Consider the following 21,918-nt stretch of genomic DNA (forward strand, 5'->3'; position numbering starts at 1 on the left):
ATAAACAGTAGAATTATTATATGACTTCATTCAGTGTGAACTCTATTATATCAAGAAATCTTTCCCATGGAGACGTCATATAGTGTTTTTATTATGAATTTTGTAATGTTTTCTGACAGTTCTCAATAACAATTAGTCAGCATAATCCATGTCATCATTGTATCAATAATTACAGGTAATGTTCCAATAGTAACATAGTAATAATATAAGTTATTAATCGATGCAATGTTTATTCCTTCTTAACATCACATTCAAAAACGACAGGCTTTATTTACTGACAGGTTTAGCACTGCACATTGATAGGCTACACAGACAGACAGCAAGAGACGCACAGGGGGGAGGGAGAGGTGAGGAGAAGCACACAGTTGTTCATTCATTGAATCAAAAGTTATCAGATGTGGAAAGTAAATAGAATTTTTTTTTTAAGTTTCGAAATGTGATGTGAAAAAATCACCCCGTGGAAAAGATAATATGAGTAAGACGTATTTAAGTATCACAACGATGTGCCCTCCTTTTTTTGTGATTCAGATATTGACAAATTCTTAAATTACAACAATATTACACACAAATTAAGAGACACTCATCAAGCCAGGGATTTTCATCCTTATCACTACTACTATTATTATTATTATTAGACGGTTTTCTGATGCTGTAAAGGTGACGAATCACTTTAGAGAAAAAAGTAATCATAATCTGCTCCCTCTCGGAGTGTGCAGGAAAACAGAAAGAGTGGCTGCAATAATAATAGTAATAACAATAATATTGTATTATTCATCACTGTATGTACAGAAAAAGTTATTACAATCAATACAATCAAAACTGCCCAAGCTGAGCTGACATTCTGGAGACAGCAGGGGTAGCATTATGGAGTGTGTGAGTGTGTGTGTGTGTGTGTATATGTTTGCACGTGTTGTGTTGCAGTTATTGAAAGAGCAGTGTGCAGTGAGTGAAACAGTGCAGTGAGTCATTTAGAGACATTCCAGTGGTCAGTAGGAGACGGGGGTCAGAGGTCATGTTACACCATAGTCATTTAGTGGCACAAGTTGAAACTTTGCAAAGTAAAACCAGAAACCGTCCTGACAACGACGTCGTGGACTCAACACCAAGACGATGTTACTCAGGGTTTTTGGAATATTGCAGGAACCAACTTGTGCCAAGGGCAAGGTTCATTAATTCATACTCCTCAAATATTATGATCAGCCCCAGATAAAGTATGTAGTTGAGACCTGGAGCACTAAAGAAGTCACAATGTTAAAAGTAAAATACCTGCAAGCATATCATTTTTTCATATTTTCTGAAGTTGGAGAGTGATCGTAATGTCTGACCTCACTGTCTTCACTCCGTGGGTGAAGGAATGTGTCGAGAGAGGATGTAAAGAGGGAGAGAAGAGCTTGTGCACAGACTTCTTGAGTCAGTCTAACGAGGGAGCGTGGAGACGTGTCGGGATCAAGGCTTGTGTCTTTGTCTACAGATCTATTCAAGGCCTGCATGTTGTGGATTTGTAAAGAGTTCAGTCTGTGTTCTATAACAAAGATAGAATACAATCTTTTTTTTTCTTCCAAACAAACAAAACAAAGAAACCTCATTCAGCCAGTGTTACACTATACATCACATGACCATCGTGTGATTCAGAACTGGTGCACCACGTACAATTTGGTGGGGTTTGCTCAGGCGGTTAAATTACATTAACTGTATACATTGTGCCATTGAACATTTAGGTGAAGAACAACAGCCTGTTGTTGGCTATAGGTCACATATGGTGTCGAGTGTCAAGAGTATTACAGTGACTGTGTTGTGCGTCGTGTTTGTAAGCATACATTCCTTATACTAGTGGTGTCAGCAGTTGTTGATATTAAAAGTATTGGCGTGTGTGACTCGTGAGCCGGTTTGTGATTTCCATGAGAACTGGTGCAGATATACATTGTGGCTCAGTAGCGACGGGCGGTGCCGTCTCTTCCCTCTTTCTTGATGATGATTCGCTGGTCGTCGCTCGCGTCGTCAGGTGACTCCGCTGCCTCCTCGTCCTCCTCCACCTCCCCTTCGTTGTCAGCGCAGATTCCCATGCGAGACTCGTAGGACTGTGGAAAAAAAGAAAAGACAAACACATGGATGAAAACAAGAGCTGAGCAGGTGTCATCAGTCAACTCTCCATTACTGATCTGGTTCTTGCCTCCATGGGGTTGACGATGATGGTGAGGGCGGAGTCGTCCCATTGGCTGCTGCCCTCCTTAGCCCCACCCCTGGCGCCTTCACCACGGCGATGGATGGAGCGAATTCGGAAAACGCCCAGGATCACCATGACAACCAGGAAACCCACGCACACCATTATGATGACGGTAGCTGCTCCTGGTACAACTGTCAATAAGATATAGAGATAATTATACATAGAAAATAAACCACTTTTAAAAGACATTTTTTAATCTACGCTAATCCAACAATGACGAACAATGTGTGTATCTAGTAAAAAGTTCGGTTATTATCTCAATTATTACTAAAAACTTATCAATAACATAAAAAAGAAGCCACACTGTTGCTCTGGCCACATGTTCTTTCATTAAAGTAAAAACAGTGACATCATCCTCAGGTTACGTTAGGTTAAGTACTCACTAATCCACGACTGAAAATAGCATCCAATGATGCACTATCTATCTCTTTCTGAAGAATCAAATTAAACATTTCTGATCACTATTTAAAACTTTATGTTTTAGTGGGAAAAAATGTGCTTCAAGCTGTGTACCAAAGAAAATTCATTTTTTTTCATTATTTCATTTGCTAAATTTTACATTCCTTCTGTATAATGCAATTTTTTAGTCTCGATATTATGTCACTGAATGCCTGTGGGTTAATTAGAATCTCTCTTTGGATAAGAAAGAATAAAAAATACCACATTTAACTGAACTGACCATCTCCCTAAAGGCAGAACTTAAATAGGCTGTTAAGTCTGTGTGGGCACCATGATTCAACCTGATCATTTTGTCATCCTAAAGTTACTGCAGCGCTGAAACACCAGCCGTCTGCCACACTGTGCACACACTGTTTGTTCCACCGGATCTGCATCAAATTCAGTATGTAATCTTGTAATTGCTTTTTGAGCTCTGCATAGTCAGACCACCGCCAAACATTAAAAATACACTGCTGCCTGGAGGGTGTCTGGGGTCTATGATAAGGATCTGTTAGTTCCTTTCTTCCAAATTAAAACTAAAGAGAACTGTAGCTTTGAAGTGCTGAATTGTAAACTTTGGAACACTCACCCTTTGGATTTAACATTTGTGAACACCATGGAAACCTTTAATGAGCAGTGTAACAATTGTGGGTTTTTTTGTCTTTTACTCTAACTTCATTAAGAGCCAGTAAGAGGGAAATGTCACCAGAGTTGCGGTGTGGATTGGGCAGGGTGTGTCCACTCAACTCCCCAGCGTGGTGGGATGGATGCAGAAACTGCTGCTGGGAGGCCAGCAGGTGGGACGGGTGGTACAGACTGTCCAGAGAGTGGAGGAAGTTCACCTGACGAGGGAAGGAGGAGAACCGTGTTTGTAGTTATTGTGCAAAACACACAACTTTCCTCACACTGCTGCAGCATACACAACATAAACTACATGAACAAAAAACCTTGATAACACACTAGGGGAAAGAAACACTTAAAAAGCATCTGCTGTCTCAACCAAATACGCTACGTGAATGATGTTTGGCTTCACCTCCAGAGTCAACTCATTGCTGGTGTATCTGCCATTCATCTCGGAGCAGGACAGGCGGAACCGCCTCTCAAAGCGAGCTGAGCCTTTGGCCAGTCGGTAGCGGACAGAGCGAAGGACGTCCTCGTACACAGAGATGGATTCGGCACCTGAAAGATAGGAGGATAAAAAGAGAGGAGAATAAAAAGAAGACAGGGAGTCGATACTGAGACGATAAGGAGGGGGAGAGAAAAGTAGTCTGCAGCTGCTTATTGACAGCTGGGGGAGGGTTTTATTGGATGGATGGCTTTAACTTTTTAGGTCATTGTGAGTACTACATTGAATTTCAAAGAAGTGAGTGCAGAAGTTTTGAAGGCCATGAAAAATAATTTTATAGATTTATGTGAAAACAAGGTCTTGGTTATTTTTTTCGTGAGAGTTTTCTGTAGCTTGTATTTTGTGTTTTGTTTTTCTTGGAGTTGGTGACCTGTGTAACTTTTTTAAAAAGGTAGAATTTTTCTTTACCTGTGATGGCAATGTAAGCAGTAGTATTGATGATTTCCAGTCCTCTCTCTCGCACCACATCCATGTCCACCAGAAGCTCCTCCCTCTCTGGGCTTAGCTCCTCCCCCAGTGGTTGCACCTCACAGCCGTCCAAGGTGTGAGCCACAGCGTCGGACATCAGAGCTAAGAGGTGACGGAAATGACAACATCATTAAGAATACACAGAGAATCAGAATCAATTCATTTCTCTACACAGAAAAATAAACCAAGCAGAAAACAGAAAATATCCTCTGCATCGACTGGAAACGTTTTATGACTGACTAACCTCCACCCTCCATCCCCTGTGCAGCCGTGTTGACAGCGTGAGACAGGGAGCAGACGATGCGGAGCTCAGGGAATAGTGGGACGCCGCGGGGGCCTTCGAACTCAGGGGCAGGACGAGCCAGATGAGGGCCGACGCCAGACAGAGAGATCTGAGGGGCGTCAGGCTGGAGGACCACCAGGTATCCCTCCAGCTGTTTGAGCGACAGGCAGCTCTCCTCGTTGAAACATCTGGCAGGCAGAGAGGAAGAGAGTGTTGAAGTGAATGTTAATGGCACAAGTGGCAGCACTACATTGTCACTAGATAACCCGACTATCTATGTAGCCCCATCACATTGTTCTTGGACTGAAATATCTCTGCAGTCATTTGCAGGGGCGTTTTAACACGGTAGGCAAATTGCCTGTGGCCAAAGACAATGGCTGAATACTTTAGTCCACAGCAACCAATTTAGTGAGGACCGCCTTAAATTCAAGAATTGGCTTCATACAGGAGACAACAACAACTATGGTCAGAAACCCCCCGGTGGACCATCAGGTCAACATTATAGTTTCTCTAGATTCACTGCCATAAAATCCAGTACAGACATGAATCACACTCTCAGGTTGAATTTCAACTTTGGTCACTGTGAGCGTGTGACTCAACTCAAAACACCACGAGCGTGGCTGCAGACTCTTCTTAATTATGCATCATTGTGAGTGAGTGATGTCGTTGTGAGTTGGCACAGTGATCCGCTACAAAAAAGTCAAAATCCAGTGCAAAGTTTTCATAATCCACTTCCCTAATTCCACCATGACTGTGGCAAACTTTTGTCTGTTGTGACAAATGTGAAACCGTAGTAGCTCTGCTGTTACAAATTGAATTTTCCTGCCAAAAAAAGGAAAGCAAATCAGATTGATGACAGGCTGCTCACATATACTTATTCATCGGCACTATAACTCAGCATCATATTTGAAAGGGGATTAAGCTGAGAGAGAGAGAGTGCATTTGTGTGCATGTGTGTGTTTGTGTATCTGTTTGTGACACATTTCCACTATCAGAGTGAGCAGCTGCTTATATCGTCCTCTCCAGAAGGGCCTGCTGTTCAGCCATCTGGGTAACTCCTGGCCTCAAATCAGTCTAATCTTTACACACGCAATAAAAGATGCTGAAGGAAAAAAAAAACAACCTCTGGTGCATTTGAGCAGAAACCAAGAGGAAAAAAAAATCTGTCAGTGACCTTGAATCCCTACAATCTTAAAAACAGTCAGTAGGAAATAAAAGCAGCTTGTGGTGTGGTTAATCATTTTAATCTTAAAAACAAGCGACAAAAACAACAGTCCCCAAAGACAGTAATAAGAATATGTGTGATGACATCCAACTGGTCAGTACGCAGCTAGTATTAGTAGAAGACAATATACCACATATATGCCATGGACTGTACTTCCCAAGGTGAATAAATATTTCATCAGCTAAAAGTGACTGCTAAAGCCAGAGAGCCGGTTCACAGTTGTTAAGCATGGATGAGCACTGACCCGCTAACAGAGTTTGTGCGCTTTTTATTTCACGGTCAGGTGATTCAGTGCGATGATGCACAGGGAGGAAGCGTGGGATAGTTGTCATGGTCCGTGCAGGAGCAGAACAGTATTGTGTTAGACTCAGGCACCCAACACATTAAAGCTAAAAATAAAGGGAAGGGTTGTGTGTGTGTGTGTGTGTGTATGTGTGTGTATGTGTGTGTGTGTGTGTGTGTGTGTGTGTGTGTGTGTGGAGGGGGGGGGGTTTAACCATGCTAAAAACATGCTAATGATAATAAAGGATAGTTCAACAAGATCAGGATGAGAACACTCATTGCTCTACACACAGACTGTGTTTAAGTAGAGCTGAAGCGTCTTGATCGCCACCTGGTGGCTGGCTGCAGTGTAGTTAAAACTGTGCCTTCTCCATGTAAATAAATGGGACATGATCCAAACTAAAAAGTCAAAGTTCAAAGAGGATTTCTTTCATTTACAGATGTTCTTATCATACTGTTCAAGTAATCGTGTGTCTGATAAGTTTGGTCTTGATTGGTAAACTGATGCCATAAAAACAGGGTGGAACTACATGATTGACAGCTGACGCTCCTGATTGGAGCGGTTAGACCCGTCCTCTTCATATACAGACTATGGTCTACAGGGAACGACCAGTGAAACAGTCACCTGATCCTTTAACAACTTCAGTTACTGCAAAACCAGGCTAAAAGAATTTGGCGCCCGCAGTTTATTCCGTTGAAGCCAAAGTTCCTTGGTTTCTGAAAGTGCACAGAGATAAGATATTCCCTGTTATCTGTCACTTTGACACATTCTCCATACAATCATTTTTCTTTCAGGCCACACCAGTCCTTATCACAGCCGAGGCACAAGGTCCATGTTTGATGAGCTCAATGTCAAAGAAGTAAGCAGCAGCAGAGACCACAAAGTGATTCTTCATCTGTCTGCTGCAAACTGCTGCAGCACGACTCAGCTCCCAGACGCACAGAAAACTGTCTGATGTAACATCCCTGATGTTGAGAGTGTTTCAGTGTAGCTGTTGTGGTGTCATCGGGGGTTGCATCACTGTCTTGTACTGTTGAAGTTCATCTCGAGGATTTTACAGGATTTATTATATATATATAGTTTATGCTTTGGGTTGCAGTCTTGTGTTTGCACTACATTCTGGTTTCTTCTACTACATCTACATCTACAGTTGGTAGTGAATCAGTAACTCCACCTACTGCATGATTGATTTTTAACTGTGTGGTTGTTGAAAGAGCCCTTAATCATCTGTGTGTGTGTGTGTGTATGTGTGTTTTTGTACCTGAGTGAGGTGCTAAGTTTGAGGGGTCGGACTCCAGGGGTGGCGAAGCGGAGAGAGTTTCTGTAGGTGACCTGCTGCACGGCGCGGTTAAAGCTCTCGATGTCGTCTCCTTCCAGCACCAACACCGACTGACTGGGGTTCACATGAACCTGCAAGGTCAAAGTTCAAACATTCATTTGTACATTCATATTGATTTGCATTGTGTTACCAAGGCCTTGAATCCAGTTCAATAAACTAAGGGCAAGGAAATATAGGTATCAAGAGACTTTTCAACAGCTCTTACACACTGTATTGACATGATTTGATGAATAATATCGAACAGAGACTGATTTTAAAGAGTATTTCAAACACACACACATATCTGATCACAGGATCTGATCACAAAAACACCAGAGGAGTTTAAAAACACATCCCATAAACACCCAATATGTAAACAAGAATAAAATGCAAAGACAAGTGAAACCAGGCACACAGATTAAGAACCTGATCGGCAAAGGTAATGGTGACAGACAAAACTGCCATGTGCTTGTTATCCAACCCAAACAGGTTCTTTAAAAAAACATTCAACTTGACCTTTCTGTGCTCAGTGTCTGTGGTAATCAATACATGACTGATCGTGTGAGCATCTAAGTTATCTTAGATATATTTATATATTGGACTTTTGTGTTAATTCCAGATGTAACCTGGATCTTCTGAGCATCATCTCTCCCTCCCCCTCTTTAATCCATCTCTCTGAGGTGTGTTACCTTCATGCCAGAGCCCAGAGTCTCCAGGTCTCCAAAGTCCAGCCCCTCCCTGCAGGCGTACAGACACTCCACCACGCTGTGAGGCTCCACGCTGCCGGGACGCACCGTCACCCCCGACAACAGGCCATGGTAACCGCCCACATACTTCACTAAACACCAGAGACAATCAAGTGACAATCCAATTCACAGATGACGCAGCAACACAGCCATGCCGACAAGAGAGTGAAAACAAGGAGGTCACCTGAGTCTTTACCCTCCGGGATGGTGTTGTTCAGTATCTCCTTCTGCTTCTCCTCAAGCTCTGCAGAGGAAAAAACAAACAGAAGAAACGAAGAGAGACACTTAAATGGGCTATAAGATAGGAACAGGAAATGAGGGGAAGTGTGGAGGTGTCAGAGATAGACAGGAGTGAAAAATAACAAATCATATAAATAAAGTGAGCTGGCTTGAGTGAGACAATGCAGGAAAAGTAGCTGCAGACGATAGTTTAAAAATTCACCATCTCCTCATTATCGAGCAGCAGCTGGGCGACTTCCACTGTGGATGTGAGAGCGTGAACGTGAATGTTTGTGCGTGTGCGTGTTTTTCAGTGCTAATTGGCAGCCAGAGTTTCCCATTTTAACCAGTGGTTGGGCTGATAGCTGTCTGGCCCTCGTGTTGCTCTGCCGTCCTGAATAATTGATATGACACTCATATTATTAGCCCTTCAAGACAAAATGCATCAGCTAAATTATAGCTGAGTGAAATGAGGGAGTGAAAGGTGTGAGGCAGAAAACATCTCAGCAGATTGTCTCATGATTCCTTCTGAGGGTCTGTAACTTTCCCATCACTTCTGCAGAAGATGGAGATCTGCTCTCTCTGGCGATGTGTGATGTAAATGACATTTTGGTGACGGAGGAATGCAGAGGAAGCAAACACACAATTGCTGCTCGAAGCGTTTATACAAAAATGAATAAATAAATAAATCAGGATCCCTCGCTCGTCTCTGTTGCAGTCATTTCTGTCAAAATCCACCATTAAGCTGGAATGAAATATGTGTCAGACCTGAATTCACTCAGCATAAATTTCGGCTTCTTACCCCAACAAGCGCCGATGAACATCCTCTGGCGGGGGGCGGGGTTGGGGATGGCACCATTGTCATGGATGAGAGCGGGGTCGAAGGTCACGCCGTCCACATACAGGGTCACCGAGGGGAACTGGACGCTGAGCGAAAGGTGATGCCACTCGCTGTCGCACACCTGTTGGAGGGAGAAAGGATGGAGTCAACATGAGCATGAACAATGGAAACTGGTGAAATATCTTTTACCATTCACAGGTTCATGAACACTATTTTACACCTTTAAATAGGTAAAATTAGCGATACAGTAATGTACTCAAGTAGAACTTCTGCTTTCATAATCATTATTAAATAAAAGCAAATGGGTATTAGCCATAAATTGTATTTGAATATTAGAAATAAAAACACTTATTCAGCCAAACAAAAAGGCTCCTGGAAATGATATATTATCACATATATCATTATATACAGGATATTAACCACATATTGTTAATAAAGATGGACAATATGACAGCTGCCTACATATATGCAGTTGGGCAGTTCAACACAGGGTTTTATAATAGAGTAAAAATATTAAGTTATTTTCCACCATAAATTAATGTTTGATGAGAGTTAATTCCTGTAGACATTTGTTTTAGCTTTTTTTTTCTAGTACAGTACAGTGAAAAGCCAAGGAATCCAAAAAGGAAAGACAGGAGCATTATACAGACAGGGGGGCAGAAAAGAGAGACCGGGGTAATAAGATATGGTGGTTCAGACAGAAGGATTTAACAAATCTTCTCTGTATCAGCTCAGCATCCTTTAATCCAGGCTGCTTCAATCTGTCTGGGACCAGTAGCTTCAGTCAAAACAAACAGCCGTCAGCCAGCAGCCTCCACACCAAACCTCATTTTACTCCCATGCATGCAAGTGTGCACCTGATCAATATTCAAGAGACTTTCTAGGAAACAGCCTCTCCTCTTTCTCATGCATTCTGATGCATGTGCCACTTGAACTGTATATGCATGGTTGGCATAATAACATGTAAATGTGGTGGACGATTCTGTTGTATCTAACTCATCTGAGAAGCTGTATTCTACCAGGTAATACTGAAAGTCTGAAAATGAGTTCTGTTTTGTATCATACATCTCTTTTCTCCATGGAAGTGTGTAATAAATTGTTTCAGAAGATAGAAAAAGAAATTGATTTTGTAAATATGTACTGCGTTCTGGGGCGGCACAGTGGTACAGTGGTTAGCACCACCACTCACAGCAAGAGTTTGTATGTTGTTCTTTTGTCTGTGTGGGTTTTCTACAGGTACTCCAGTTTCCTGAAGAATCAAAACTATCCATGGGTGAGAATGTGAGTTTGAATCGTGTTTGTCTCTGTTTGTTGGATCTGTGATCGTCTGTCCATTATCTCTCATCCAATGCGAGCTGGGATGGGCTCCAGCGAACCCCCCGCTACCCTCAAAAAGGATGATCGGTACAGATAATGGAAAGATGGATGAATGAATGGACGACGGACAAATAGATTTACTGCATGCTGCACAAAGGCTGATTTAGCTGTTGACATATAATTTGTTAAATTAGCTTGTTACCTGGAAAAAATATCCCTTTATCACTGTAAACTTCTTTTATTTTTCTTTATGGTGCAGAGTTCAGTAGAAATGTTTCCACATAAACATGTTATTTAATAGTAATAAAATAACTTTCAATGTCATAAGCGATGTTCTTATTTTGTTGTTGATGTTCTTAAACTCCAAAGCTTATAGCTCTGTTCTGTTTTAATGTTATATTTCATTTTATTTTACTTTATATTCCTCTGTGTTTTTAATGTTTATTTTATGTTTCATTGTATTTTTAATGCAAATACAATAAAAGTCGACTTGACTTTTTTTTCAAAAAAGAGCAGTGTAATCCAGTGACGGGTGGACCAGACGACACAGAGATAATAAATAACCGACTATTGTGTCTCCTCAGTTTCAGTTTAACTTCAAGGTACAAACACAGCGGAAACGGCGCGAGTGAGAACATCAAAGCTAAGTGTTGCCGTTCCCCCAGTACCTGCTCCAGTTTCCACAAGAACTTGACGGGCCGTGCAGCCGAGACGTCGGGCCAGTAGAAGAGAGAGAGGCGACAGCCGTGGACGGAGAGGGAGTAGTGGGAGAAGGAGTCGTCTGTGGAGCAGGAGACCAGGAGAGAAACACGAAAATAATTGCAGGTCAGTGTCGTCTTGACAAAACATCTCAACATTATCAAGCCTTTTTAACACAGTAGGGAAAAAAACATGCAATGACTTTATTATAGATTTCTCTTCTAGGTTTTGCTGAACTTGCTGCTTGCAAGCGATGAAAATATCCACATGATGCACACAACATTCTGCCTGGCACTGTTCTTCTGTGGTCCACTCGGCTGCTCAAGTGGGCCAGCTGGGGGTTAAGTGCTTCTCTCAAGAGCACCTTAAATGTAGTGGTCGAAGCTATAAACAGTTTCGAGTATTTTTTCAGGGCGTGATTTTCCCTGCAGCTCTGGGGATTTGAGTGGGTGACCTTCAGGCAGAGAGAAGATATAGCAAACAGGGTTTACAGCCCTATTTAGAGTAAGTGCTCATTGTAAACTCCACACATTCAAAAACACAATTAAAACGTTATCAAACCCCCGGCACTGTGATATAACTTACCATTCTTGACAGTGCTGCACACGATGGTCTCCTCCTCTTTGCGACTTCCTCTGGTCTGAGTGGTCGAAGGCTGGATGTTGGCACCGCCCCTTCGCATCCACAGCTGCAGGGTGAAGTGGTCGCCTGACAACGCAGAGACAACTGAATCTGGCACCACGGCAACATGGTTGGATCCGTTGAATGAGAAGACCAGTGACGAATCAGAGGAGGGGAGAGTGGGCAGAGCTGAGGTCCAGTTGGCTGCAGGAGATGGAGGCGGGAGGAGGTCGACTTCACCCCTGACGGCACCTGGTAACAGAAAAATAAAATAAGGATATCAATCAAATTAATTCTTACCACATGGTTAGTGAGATGTTTATAACATATGAAGCAGCACTCACCACACAGTCTGCGCACAGATCTGTCTGAGTAGCTGTCTCTGTCACAGCCCTTCCCGATGTGGCCAGTCTGGAGCTCTACGGTGGCCTGGATGTTCCACACGGTCTCCTCGCACGTCTCCAAATGCAAACTGGGAAACAGGGGGATGCTACCAGACCCGGGTGTGTACTCGACACGCTTGGTCCAACCTAAAAACAGTGAGACACGCTGAGATGGTTAAAATCTGATCCTCTGTCTGACAAAATGCAAAAAGTAGGAATTTATTGAGAAGGAGTGAATAATATTTGTATGGTGGCCGAGACGTCACTTACAGGAAACACAATCCAAACGGAAGTGAAAGACAACGAATGTTGACAATCCAACAAGCTGCTACTGCTGTGAGCCATTATTTGTGAAACAGGCCAGAAACCACTTCAACTTTGATGTTTGTTTATTTCAGGTTTTATGGTACAGGTCTGTTTTTCCTGTTTTGGCTGCTCCGAGCACCTGTACCGTAACACCTCAAATAGATAGGCATCACTTTTTGAGCGGTTGCGTAAATAAATGGCTAAAACTAACTCTGCCCATTTCATTGTCAACATCCGTTATCGCCGGTTTCCGTTGCGATCGTGTGTCATTGTGTAACTTCTGTGTTCCTGTTTTCTGTTAATGAGCTCGTGTGAGATGTCTTGGTCACTAGGTCACATTTCTACAAAGGCTTCAAATGTAGAAAAAGATGGAGTCCAGTGACGTTCCTGTTCATGTGACATACATATTCAACCCCTTTCATGCACTCTCAAGATATTCACTTGCTGCTATCTAAAGAAATACTCAATATTTCATATTAATGTACTTACAGCTACAAAATGTGAAGTTAGCTGGAAACTGAAATGCATTCTGTTTTCAATGACGACGATCCATTGGAGTACAATTAATAAAACACTGTTATGAATAATGCTATAAATATTTTGTAACACTTTAATTAATTACCTCCCCTTCATATTACTCATTATTCAGCACCGCCTCTTTAAAACTCAGCTCTTTATATAATACACACACAAAGGTGATTCATCCGAGCAGCCTCCCACACACACTCCAACTCAAACTCTTTTAACCACAAAGCAACAGATTCAATCGACTAAAACAACACATCCATGCAGCCTCACGAGACAAAACCCAGGATCATAATCTGGAAACCGAGCGATCTGTGACAGAGATGACCCACCGATCCACCCCGGTTTGCAGGACGGCTTGACCGTGACGACGACCTGGGCGTCGGCCTGGGCGCGGTTCTTTCCGCAGTCGAAGGCGGTCACCCAGAAGGTGTGTACGCGCTGATGCTTGGAATCCAACGGCTCTGTGTTCTTAATGTTACCTTGAATCGAGACAAAGAAATAATGAGAGAAAGAACAAAGGGGAGACAGAAATAGAAGAATTAGTCATCAAACTCCCAGCACAAACAAGTGAAGCACTCATTGATAAAGCTCTGATTAGGGCACATACACATTAATAGACCTACTGTCGTGTTTAGGCCTGAGGTTTAGAAGTGACAGCAGTGGACAGGTTGCAGTAAACAGAATGAAAACTGAAGGAGTTTCCTGTTCTCTGAGATAAAGGTAACAGCGAGTATCTGTGATAGGCTGACAGCGCTCAGCACGCCAGCTGACAAACAACAGGTAAGAGAGGAGACGCTGTGACATGGTGAGAGGAGCAGCGGAGGGATGAAAGAGATAGTGGTGGAAACGGAGAAGAAACAAAGTAACAGGGAAAAAGAAAACAGACGATGACAAGCCTACAGCATCGGAACAAGGTTGGAACAAAAGGTCTCTGTGCTGCGAAACTGGTCTGATCCAAAAACATGAAGGCAGCCACTGATCCTTCTCAAAAAACAACAGCTCAGAGTCAATTCTGCAGCGTCATCTTAGTTCAGGGTCCTCCTCAGCTGCTGTGTCATGTTATAAAATGGCCACGATTAATCTCCCACTAACCAGTCGATGATAACTCGTGACACTCATTCTCTTCCTGAGGAGGAATTTGGGGAATCTACGAGCAGCCGGGAACAAAAGGATTCTATATTAAACAGCTGCTGCAGTGTTTATGCAGAGACAGAACAAAAGTCCTCCCACACGAAGTCTATTTTAACATCTTCTGGTTCCTACCTGGGAGAGAAATTATGTACCTGCCAGTCTTTTCTCTCTGTCGCTACGCAGACATCAATATCGCTGCAGCTTCTGGTGTGTTTTTCATCTTTCGGAGTTAAGATGAATACTGAACTGCAGATTGAATTCTGGGATTTTCATGCTCGCTACCAATGCCAAAGAGAAGAAAGGACTCAGAGAGCAAATGAGCAGAATAACCTGGAGACTGGTGGGAGGAGGGTGTTTCGTTGCAGACAATGACAATATTAATGTGTCCATGATTCCTGCAGCTTCTGATAAAACATATCTCACCGTCGTTGTCAATGGCGAAGGGCACATTGGGAGTGATGATGTCATAAAAGCAAATCTGGCTGTACTGCGGGGAGCAGTCGGCATCCAGGGCCTCCACTCGCACGATTCGGTCAAACAGACGCCCCTCTGGGACAGACGCCTCGTAGCGACGCTCAACAAACACAGGAGAGAACTCATTGACGTCATTAACGCGGACGTGCACAGTGGCCCTGAGGGACGCAAAGAGAAAGACAGACAAGTAGAGGGAGACGGATTATTGTAACAACAGGATGCATCAATGGCTGCATAGTCTTTACAGCAAACAGCCGGAGGAAACCTCACACTGTAGTCACTGTTAAAATCATGAAATATATACTAGTTAGATTCATTGTAAGGAGAAAGAGGCGTGTGCTCGGACTTGTGGGATTTCTTGCTGTTGACTCCATCAGGTCCCTCGCCGCAGTCGTAGGCCTGGATGGTGAAGCTGTGCTCACGCTGGCTCTCGCAGTCCAGCGGCTCCTTGGAGCGGACCAGGCCCTCGCCGGTGGAGCGGTCCAGGACCACCGCCTCAAACTGGACAGACCCCGAACCAGAGGGACCATTATGGACCCGGAAGCCACAAATTTCACCTGGGGGAGGAAGGGAGGAAAACATTAGATCGGAGTAGGTCTGGGCAATAAACTGAAGAATTTCAATAAATAAAGAATGTGAATCATATTGCTTTAATATACAAAGGTTTTGAAATCTTTTTCTGCCTTCAATAAAATCGAATGTACAAAATGCTGCAGAGATCAAACATACATCAGATTGTTTAACACCAAATCTAGACCTTTAGGTTTTACTCATCTCTATTAAAAATCTCCACAGTCAGGCTCCAGCATTCACATGTGAGCTTTTGTGCCCGTATACACAGCAACCTCACATTGTGCATTTAAACTGTGCAGTCTGAATTTTGAACTCAAGATTTGCTGTCAATTCCCCAAAGCTTGGACCAGGCTAACTCTTGAAAACTGTTTTGCTAGCTCAGGGATTTCCTACAAATTCTCTGCTCAAACGTTTGTTTCAAAACGAAATCATTTCTGTTATTCCAATGCCATATTCATATTTCTGTTAAGCAGTTTAAACTTGAGAGGTTAGAATTAGAATTGTAGCTACATAATAAATCAGAGATAAGCCTCGGTGAGAAGATAAATATCATGCACGGATGCATCCAAGAACCTTTTATCTGAAGAAAGCACAGACATATCTGGAGATTCCTTTAAATTCATAAGAATAGGAGAGAACAGTCTGCAGCTGGTGCTCAACATAAAACAGAGCAGCAGTTAATCTTGGCTGCCTGACACCAGTCGAAGGTGTGGAAGGTTTGTGCTCAAACAGCTCATTTTCTCCTCCTGCTTGACACGAGCCCAATAAATTACAGGGAGCCCCCGAGTAATTCAAGTTGATCTGCTGTAATTTGACTGAACGCGGTTATTTCCAGAACTCTGAGTGCAAATATGATAACCTTATTTCACGAGGCTGCAGAGGCAGGAGTGCTGCCGACTGCTCTCACCATGACGGGTTGAATTACACTATGATGGCCTAAAAATAGTGGACTCCGAGTACATCGCCTCTAAGATTCAGACTATTGGGAAATGTGGCTGCCAATGGCTCTGAACCTCTTTCTATAATAATAATAATAATAATAAGAGTGATGTTTACTATCAATAACTCATATCCTTGAATTGGTCTCACAGCTGCAGTGTCATCCTTCAAAATCAAAGTTTTCACTTTTGGCCTGGTGGCATGACTTTCAATTTGTCCGTGCAAACACTCAGTTTGACCTATTTTCCACTGTAGCCAGATCATTCATGCACTAGTTTAAATATCTGAGGGCAGATTTTTCTCTCTCTCTCCTCCTTTATTCCTTCATGTGGCTCGTTCCCGTTGGTGTTACCAGCATAGTGAAGTGGAGCATCTTTGTCCAAGGCAAAGAGAGGGGGATTGAGCAGCACAGTGTTGTCGTTCTCCATCACAATCCCCTGGTACTCTGTCTCGATCCATGGCTTGTGCTTATTGGCTGAACGGCACAGAGAGGAGACCAAAGAAGCTTTGGGTTAAATGGAGCAATTAGAAGGAACCAACGTGTCTATTTTTAACACTCCATTATGGACAAGGACATGGTGAGAGTGTGCATGAGTGGGGAAATACACAATATCTGCCTGTGTGTGACCACAAAGACACAATTTAATCACATTCACACCCTCACAGATTCTTTTTTTTTCCTTTCGCCCTTCTCCGTATGGATAATCTCCTCTCGTCCACACCAAGTGCCAATGCACGCCGTCCAGGTTGGCAGTGTAATTAAAGCCAGTCAGATTTCACCTTATCACACACCGAGGGGGATATTGCTCAAATCAATCAGCCAAACAGGCCTTCAATAGGCACGACAACAGTGGCTCCTCCGCAGAACAGCAGAGTCCAAATCAAAGGCCCGAGGTTTACTGTGAATTTAACCTTTAATTGTAAATTAATTATTCATCAGTGTGTCGGATGTTCTGTGCCGAATGATCAAAAACCAAGTTAATGAGGCAGAAGGATGACGATTTTACACAAAGAGCAAAAACAAAAGCCGGCGTGCCTTCCCTCTGTTGTCCTCAATCTCTCGACGTCGCAGCTACAGAGTTTGAAATCAGACGGAGGCACAAGACTTGTGTTCAGCAGCTGCTTTGTTGTTTTCACAGTGAATTTACCAGAAAATCTGACTGGAACTAATTCTGCTGTCTTGTCGGTGGGAGGAGAGTCGACGGAGGGAAATGCTGCTGGTTCTGGATCTGATCAAACCGCTCGCTCTTCACACACACAGCTGGGTATTCACTTAAAGGGAATATATCATAGATAACTGCATTTAGATACCAAAACCAAAGTTAGACTTTTTCTCTGTATCTTACTGACAAACATAAATATGCTTTTCTGAATCTGTGTGAGGTACTTCACTTTGTATTTCTATTTTGTAGTACATTATACTCCAACTTCACTTTTATATCAGAGTAAAATATACTTTTCTTCATTTTCATGTGTTATTTACTCAGAGATATTAAGTCAATATAACATTAAAATGCTGCTTCAGACCTTTTTTAACTTTTTTGGAGGAAGATTTTGCAAAAACTACAGGACAGATTATAATAAAACTTTGTGGAAGGATGCAGTATGGGTAAGGAAAGAATCCATTATATTTTGGTGTGCATCCAGGAAATGTTTTCGTTACTTTCTTTAACGTTGTGAGATCACATTGTAATGGTTTTTTCATTGATTTCCCATTGGGACTAAGGAAAAGTGGTGGATATTTCTACTTGCATAAAATGTTGAATGAAGGACTTTTACTTGTAATTTAGTATTTTATATTGAGATATTGACACTGAAACAATTGGATGGGTAATCAGTTGGCCAATCAAAATTTAAAAAAAACAATTAGCAACTAGTTTTAATTAATTTCTTGGTGAATTAATTGATTTACCAAAATGTTAAAACACTCAATTGGGATTATTTGTGTGTGTATTTATAGTGTTTGTGTTTTTTGGGGGCAATTAATCAAGAAATTCATCAGCAGAATAGTAATAAATTAATTAATCACTAGATGCTGAGTGAAAAACATTTAATTAGTTCTGAATTCACAAATTTTTTTTCAACAAAAAATACAAAACATTTTTTATTCTATAAAATATATTTCTTACTTGTTTTCAAATGTCCACACACGAGAAAACTGCCTGAATGTTATTGTTTAATACATTTTTTATGCAAACTTATTATTTGAATCAGGAAATATCTGACATAAGTGCAACTGTGACTGGGTTTTTCATACCAGACTGTTTATGCTACTATTCTATTCAAACTAATATTGATTGGGACCCAAAAAAAAGTTTTGATCCCAGATATTCATCGTCCCCTCTCAAGGTCCAACCTGACACTGTCTCCTCCTCCTCTGTTTCCACAGTCCTACGTCGTGTCTCTTTTTTGGTCATTTATCTTCCGCCCTCTGTCCCCTGCGCTGATCTGCTCCCTCCCTCCGTTGCTATATAGCATTAATCTGAGCATCAGGCCTGTGGATTACATCCGGGATTACAGATTGAGAGGCATCCCGTTCTATCTCTCTCTGTCTCCCCTGGCACTCCTCGTCTCTGTCACTCTATCGCCACACAACACACACACACACGCTCTGGTATCACACTCCTCACATTCCTCCTCTCTCTCCTCCTCCCTCTTTATCAGCCTGCGTTTTTTCAGCCACGTCCTCACCTGTCACAGCTTCTTCTCTTCCACCATTCCTCCTCCATTCCTCCCAACATCCCCACCCTCCCCCCTCTCTCTCTTTCTCTCCGTGTTTCTCTGACACTTTATCTCTCCTTCAATCTCCTCGTGTTCCCTGCACCGCTCTCCTCTACCTCCTCCTCTGACACTCTCTCCCTCCACGCTGTCTGTTTCGCTCGCCTTCGCCCAGCATGATAATCATTGGAACAATGATGTTGAATCAGAGTCATGGTTATCCAGGATGATGAATCTGCTATAGACAGGGCAACAGAGTTATCATCTCTGCTCGGAGTCACAGCACACAGGCAAAGTAGGCCCACCGGGTCATGAAGATGAAACACAAAACGTTTAAACATGTATGTGTGTTGTCGCAGATGCACAGTTTATGTAATGAGGAATCATGATTATAATAAAGACATATGAGGTATTTCAGGGCAAAAGAGCAAAGGGATGAATCTGAAACACTTGAACGGTCTGTGTGCTCCTATGGCGATGAAAACAATTATCACTTCACAATTAAAAGGATGAGGAACTGACCTTTGTTGCCATTGGCAACCGAAGTCAAGCAAAGGAGGAGAAAGGAGAGAATACTCATTCTGTCCATCTGAGGGAGGAGAGGAAAGGTAGAGGTGGGTAACAGGGTGGGGTGAGGAGAGAGAGAGGGGGGGGGTTACAGTACATGCATCAACAACTGATCAGCAGTGGAGAAGAAATAACCAGACAGACAGAAACAGAGAGCGAGGCCTGTATCAGATGGTGCAGAGTGTCGCTTGTGCACGAGACATCACCAGCAAAGTGTCGTGCATGTAACCTCTGGTGGAGGCCTGCAGGCAGCAGCCGCCACATGATGATCTTAAATCAGAGCTGCATGTTGAATCAGCTGAATGAGCAAATAATCCATAATGTCCCCCCTCCACACACACACACACACACACACACACACACACACACACACACACACACACACACACACACACACACAAACACACATGCACACACATGAACACACGGGACAGTTTCCTTCAGGATCACACTGACATGCACATGAGCATATGGATAAGCACATATACACCTGATGTTGAGTGTGCACATATGTGTGTGTGTGCGTTGCTGTTTAGGATTTATCCTATATGTGGCTGTGTGGGTGTTTTCCCTGCGTTTAATTGTGGTCTGATAGGTTAAAGATGCAGCTGCTGTCTTGTAGCAGTAGCCACAGCTGAAAAATGAGTCCTTGGGGGTTTCGCAGCTCTCATTGACATAACAAGCCTCTACATTTTTTTTCCATTGCTGCAGTGCCTGGTGAGGCTACACTGCACAGGAGATAGAGATAAAACGAGGAGATGCAGACTGTGGCATCTGTTCACAGGTTGTTCAGACTACACATCACAGCCAGGGACAGAAAAAATAATGCGACAGTAATCATGCTGCTGTTCACACATACTAAGAACCTGGGCGACACAGCTGCTTATTCTCTGTGTTACAGAGGAAAATGTCGCACAATCCAGAGGGATGCAGAAAGCTGACGTTACCGTGGTGAGTGCGGTGATGCTCCTGGTTGGTACCCAGCCTCTACGCGCGCAGCATCCGCCTCTCACGCCCCTGCCGCTCGGCTCGGCTCGACACGGCTCGACACGGCAGTTCCCCCCCGTCGCTGGCCGAAAACAAGGCAACCCTTCCAGGTGGAGGAGGAGGAAGGACACACGCTCACTCAGCAACACGCACACAGAGATAGAGCCCAGACGAGGGGATGTCAGGTGTGTGTGTGTGTGTGTCGGACTGAGGATGAGGAGGTGTGAGGAAGGTTGAGACGCCGATGGATGCCCTTGTTTTTCGGCTGCACGGAGGAGGAGAGGAGAGGGGGGGGGAGAGAGATAGAGAGCGAGAGAGCGGTGCTACGCTGGCGTCCCCTCCCTCTCGGCGTTTCTTAACCCGCCCACACTGCGTCCTTCTCCCTCTCCATCCCTCCGTCCGCCCGGCCCCCTCCACCAGCTGGCGACCAGACTGCTGCTCTGGCTCTTTTTCTGCTGTTCAAACGCACATTAACAGTGACTCAGACAAAGCTCCTCACCTTTCTTTTATTTCTTTTTTTAATTCTGAGGCAGACGCCTCCATTTTTTAAAAATAATAATCCTCCCTCATCTCAAGCTGCTCATAACCAGACTGCAAAATGACGTCATATCCCCACTTTTTTGCCCTGTGTTCGTGTACAAATGAAGACATTGGACACACACACGTTTTTACTTGTGTCTTTCTTGAGGACACTTATTGGAATAATGCATTCCATGTAGCCCCTCACTCTGAACCTAACCATCACAACTGAATGCCCAACCCTAAAACTGAGCTAGACCTAATTCTAACCCTAAAACCAAGTCTGAGAAAGTGAGGATTGGCCAAAGTGTCACGTCTCACCACATGGTACCAAGCATACACCCACATACTCTAACTATAGCCCTTTACACTAACCTTAACCACCACAATTAAATGCCTAACCATCACTCTAACCTTTATCCTAACCCTAAACTAAATCTAATTCTAACTCTTACCATAAAACAGGCCTATGAAACTGGGATGACTGGTCAAAATGTCCTCTCTTTCCTTCAATGTCCCATCTCTGTAGGGTCTATGCTTAAAATGGTGCTCACAAAGATATACATACAAGTACACACACATTAACCACAACTAACTAATTCCTTGATTAACCTGAACCTAAGTACAAGTTACGTCTTTACCACCACACACAGTCCTGTCTCCCAACTTAGCCATGTTACTACTTACCCAACCTTGACCTTAACCTGACAACATGTCTTCACCTTCAGATTTAAGCATTTATATCATGAAAACCAGAAGGAAGACAAGTGTCCCCACAACAGGAGTAATACCTGCAAACCACACAAACAATTCTTCACTCATCCTTTACATTTTAAAATCTTTTAGATTTAAGATTTGGGACTCACTGACTCAGATTTTTAATTTTGGAATCTGCGTTTCAGATTGTGAATCCTTAATCGATCCAAGTTTTCTTTTCCTATTTGGGTTATTATTATATCTTTGGCATGATGACTTCAAACTAAAC

General features: G+C 43.0%; 1 protein-coding gene across 1 annotated transcript; it reads right to left on the reverse strand.

Moving 5' to 3' along the window:
• Window positions 1-71: 71 nt before the first annotated feature.
• Window positions 72-20,755, reverse strand: clstn3 (calsyntenin 3). The gene is made up of 19 exons (XM_020092933.2): window positions 20,375-20,755; window positions 19,383-19,449; window positions 16,495-16,617; window positions 14,977-15,187; window positions 14,580-14,788; window positions 13,355-13,504; window positions 12,153-12,338; window positions 11,773-12,060; window positions 11,157-11,269; window positions 9,133-9,292; window positions 8,296-8,355; window positions 8,055-8,203; window positions 7,309-7,457; window positions 4,501-4,727; window positions 4,197-4,358; window positions 3,696-3,841; window positions 3,369-3,504; window positions 2,171-2,355; window positions 72-2,078 (listed from the first exon to the last, which is right to left on the reverse strand). Exons 2-19 carry the CDS (start codon window positions 19,447-19,449, stop codon window positions 1,929-1,931), a joined length of 2,871 nt encoding a protein of 956 aa, XP_019948492.1. The 5' UTR covers window positions 20,375-20,755; the 3' UTR covers window positions 72-1,928.
• Window positions 20,756-21,918: the final 1,163 nt, after the last annotated feature.

This window comes from Paralichthys olivaceus, chromosome 13, assembly GCF_024713975.1.
Source record: "Paralichthys olivaceus isolate ysfri-2021 chromosome 13, ASM2471397v2, whole genome shotgun sequence".
Lineage (NCBI taxonomy): Eukaryota > Metazoa > Chordata > Actinopteri > Pleuronectiformes > Paralichthyidae > Paralichthys > Paralichthys olivaceus.

Bases quoted from the DNA above. Each gene is read 5' to 3' on its own strand.
- clstn3 (XM_020092933.2), bottom strand. From the start codon at position 19,449: ATGGACAGAATGAGTATTCTCTCCTTTCTCCTCCTTTGCTTGACTTCG. The intron at 3,842-4,196 runs GTAAAGAAAAAT...CCTATCTTTCAG, and splicing joins TGCTTACATTGCCATCACAG to GTGCCGAATCCATCTCTGTG. The intron at 2,356-3,368 runs GTGACATTTCCC...TCTTATTGACAG, and splicing joins CAATCCACACCGCAACTCTG to TTGTACCAGGAGCAGCTACC.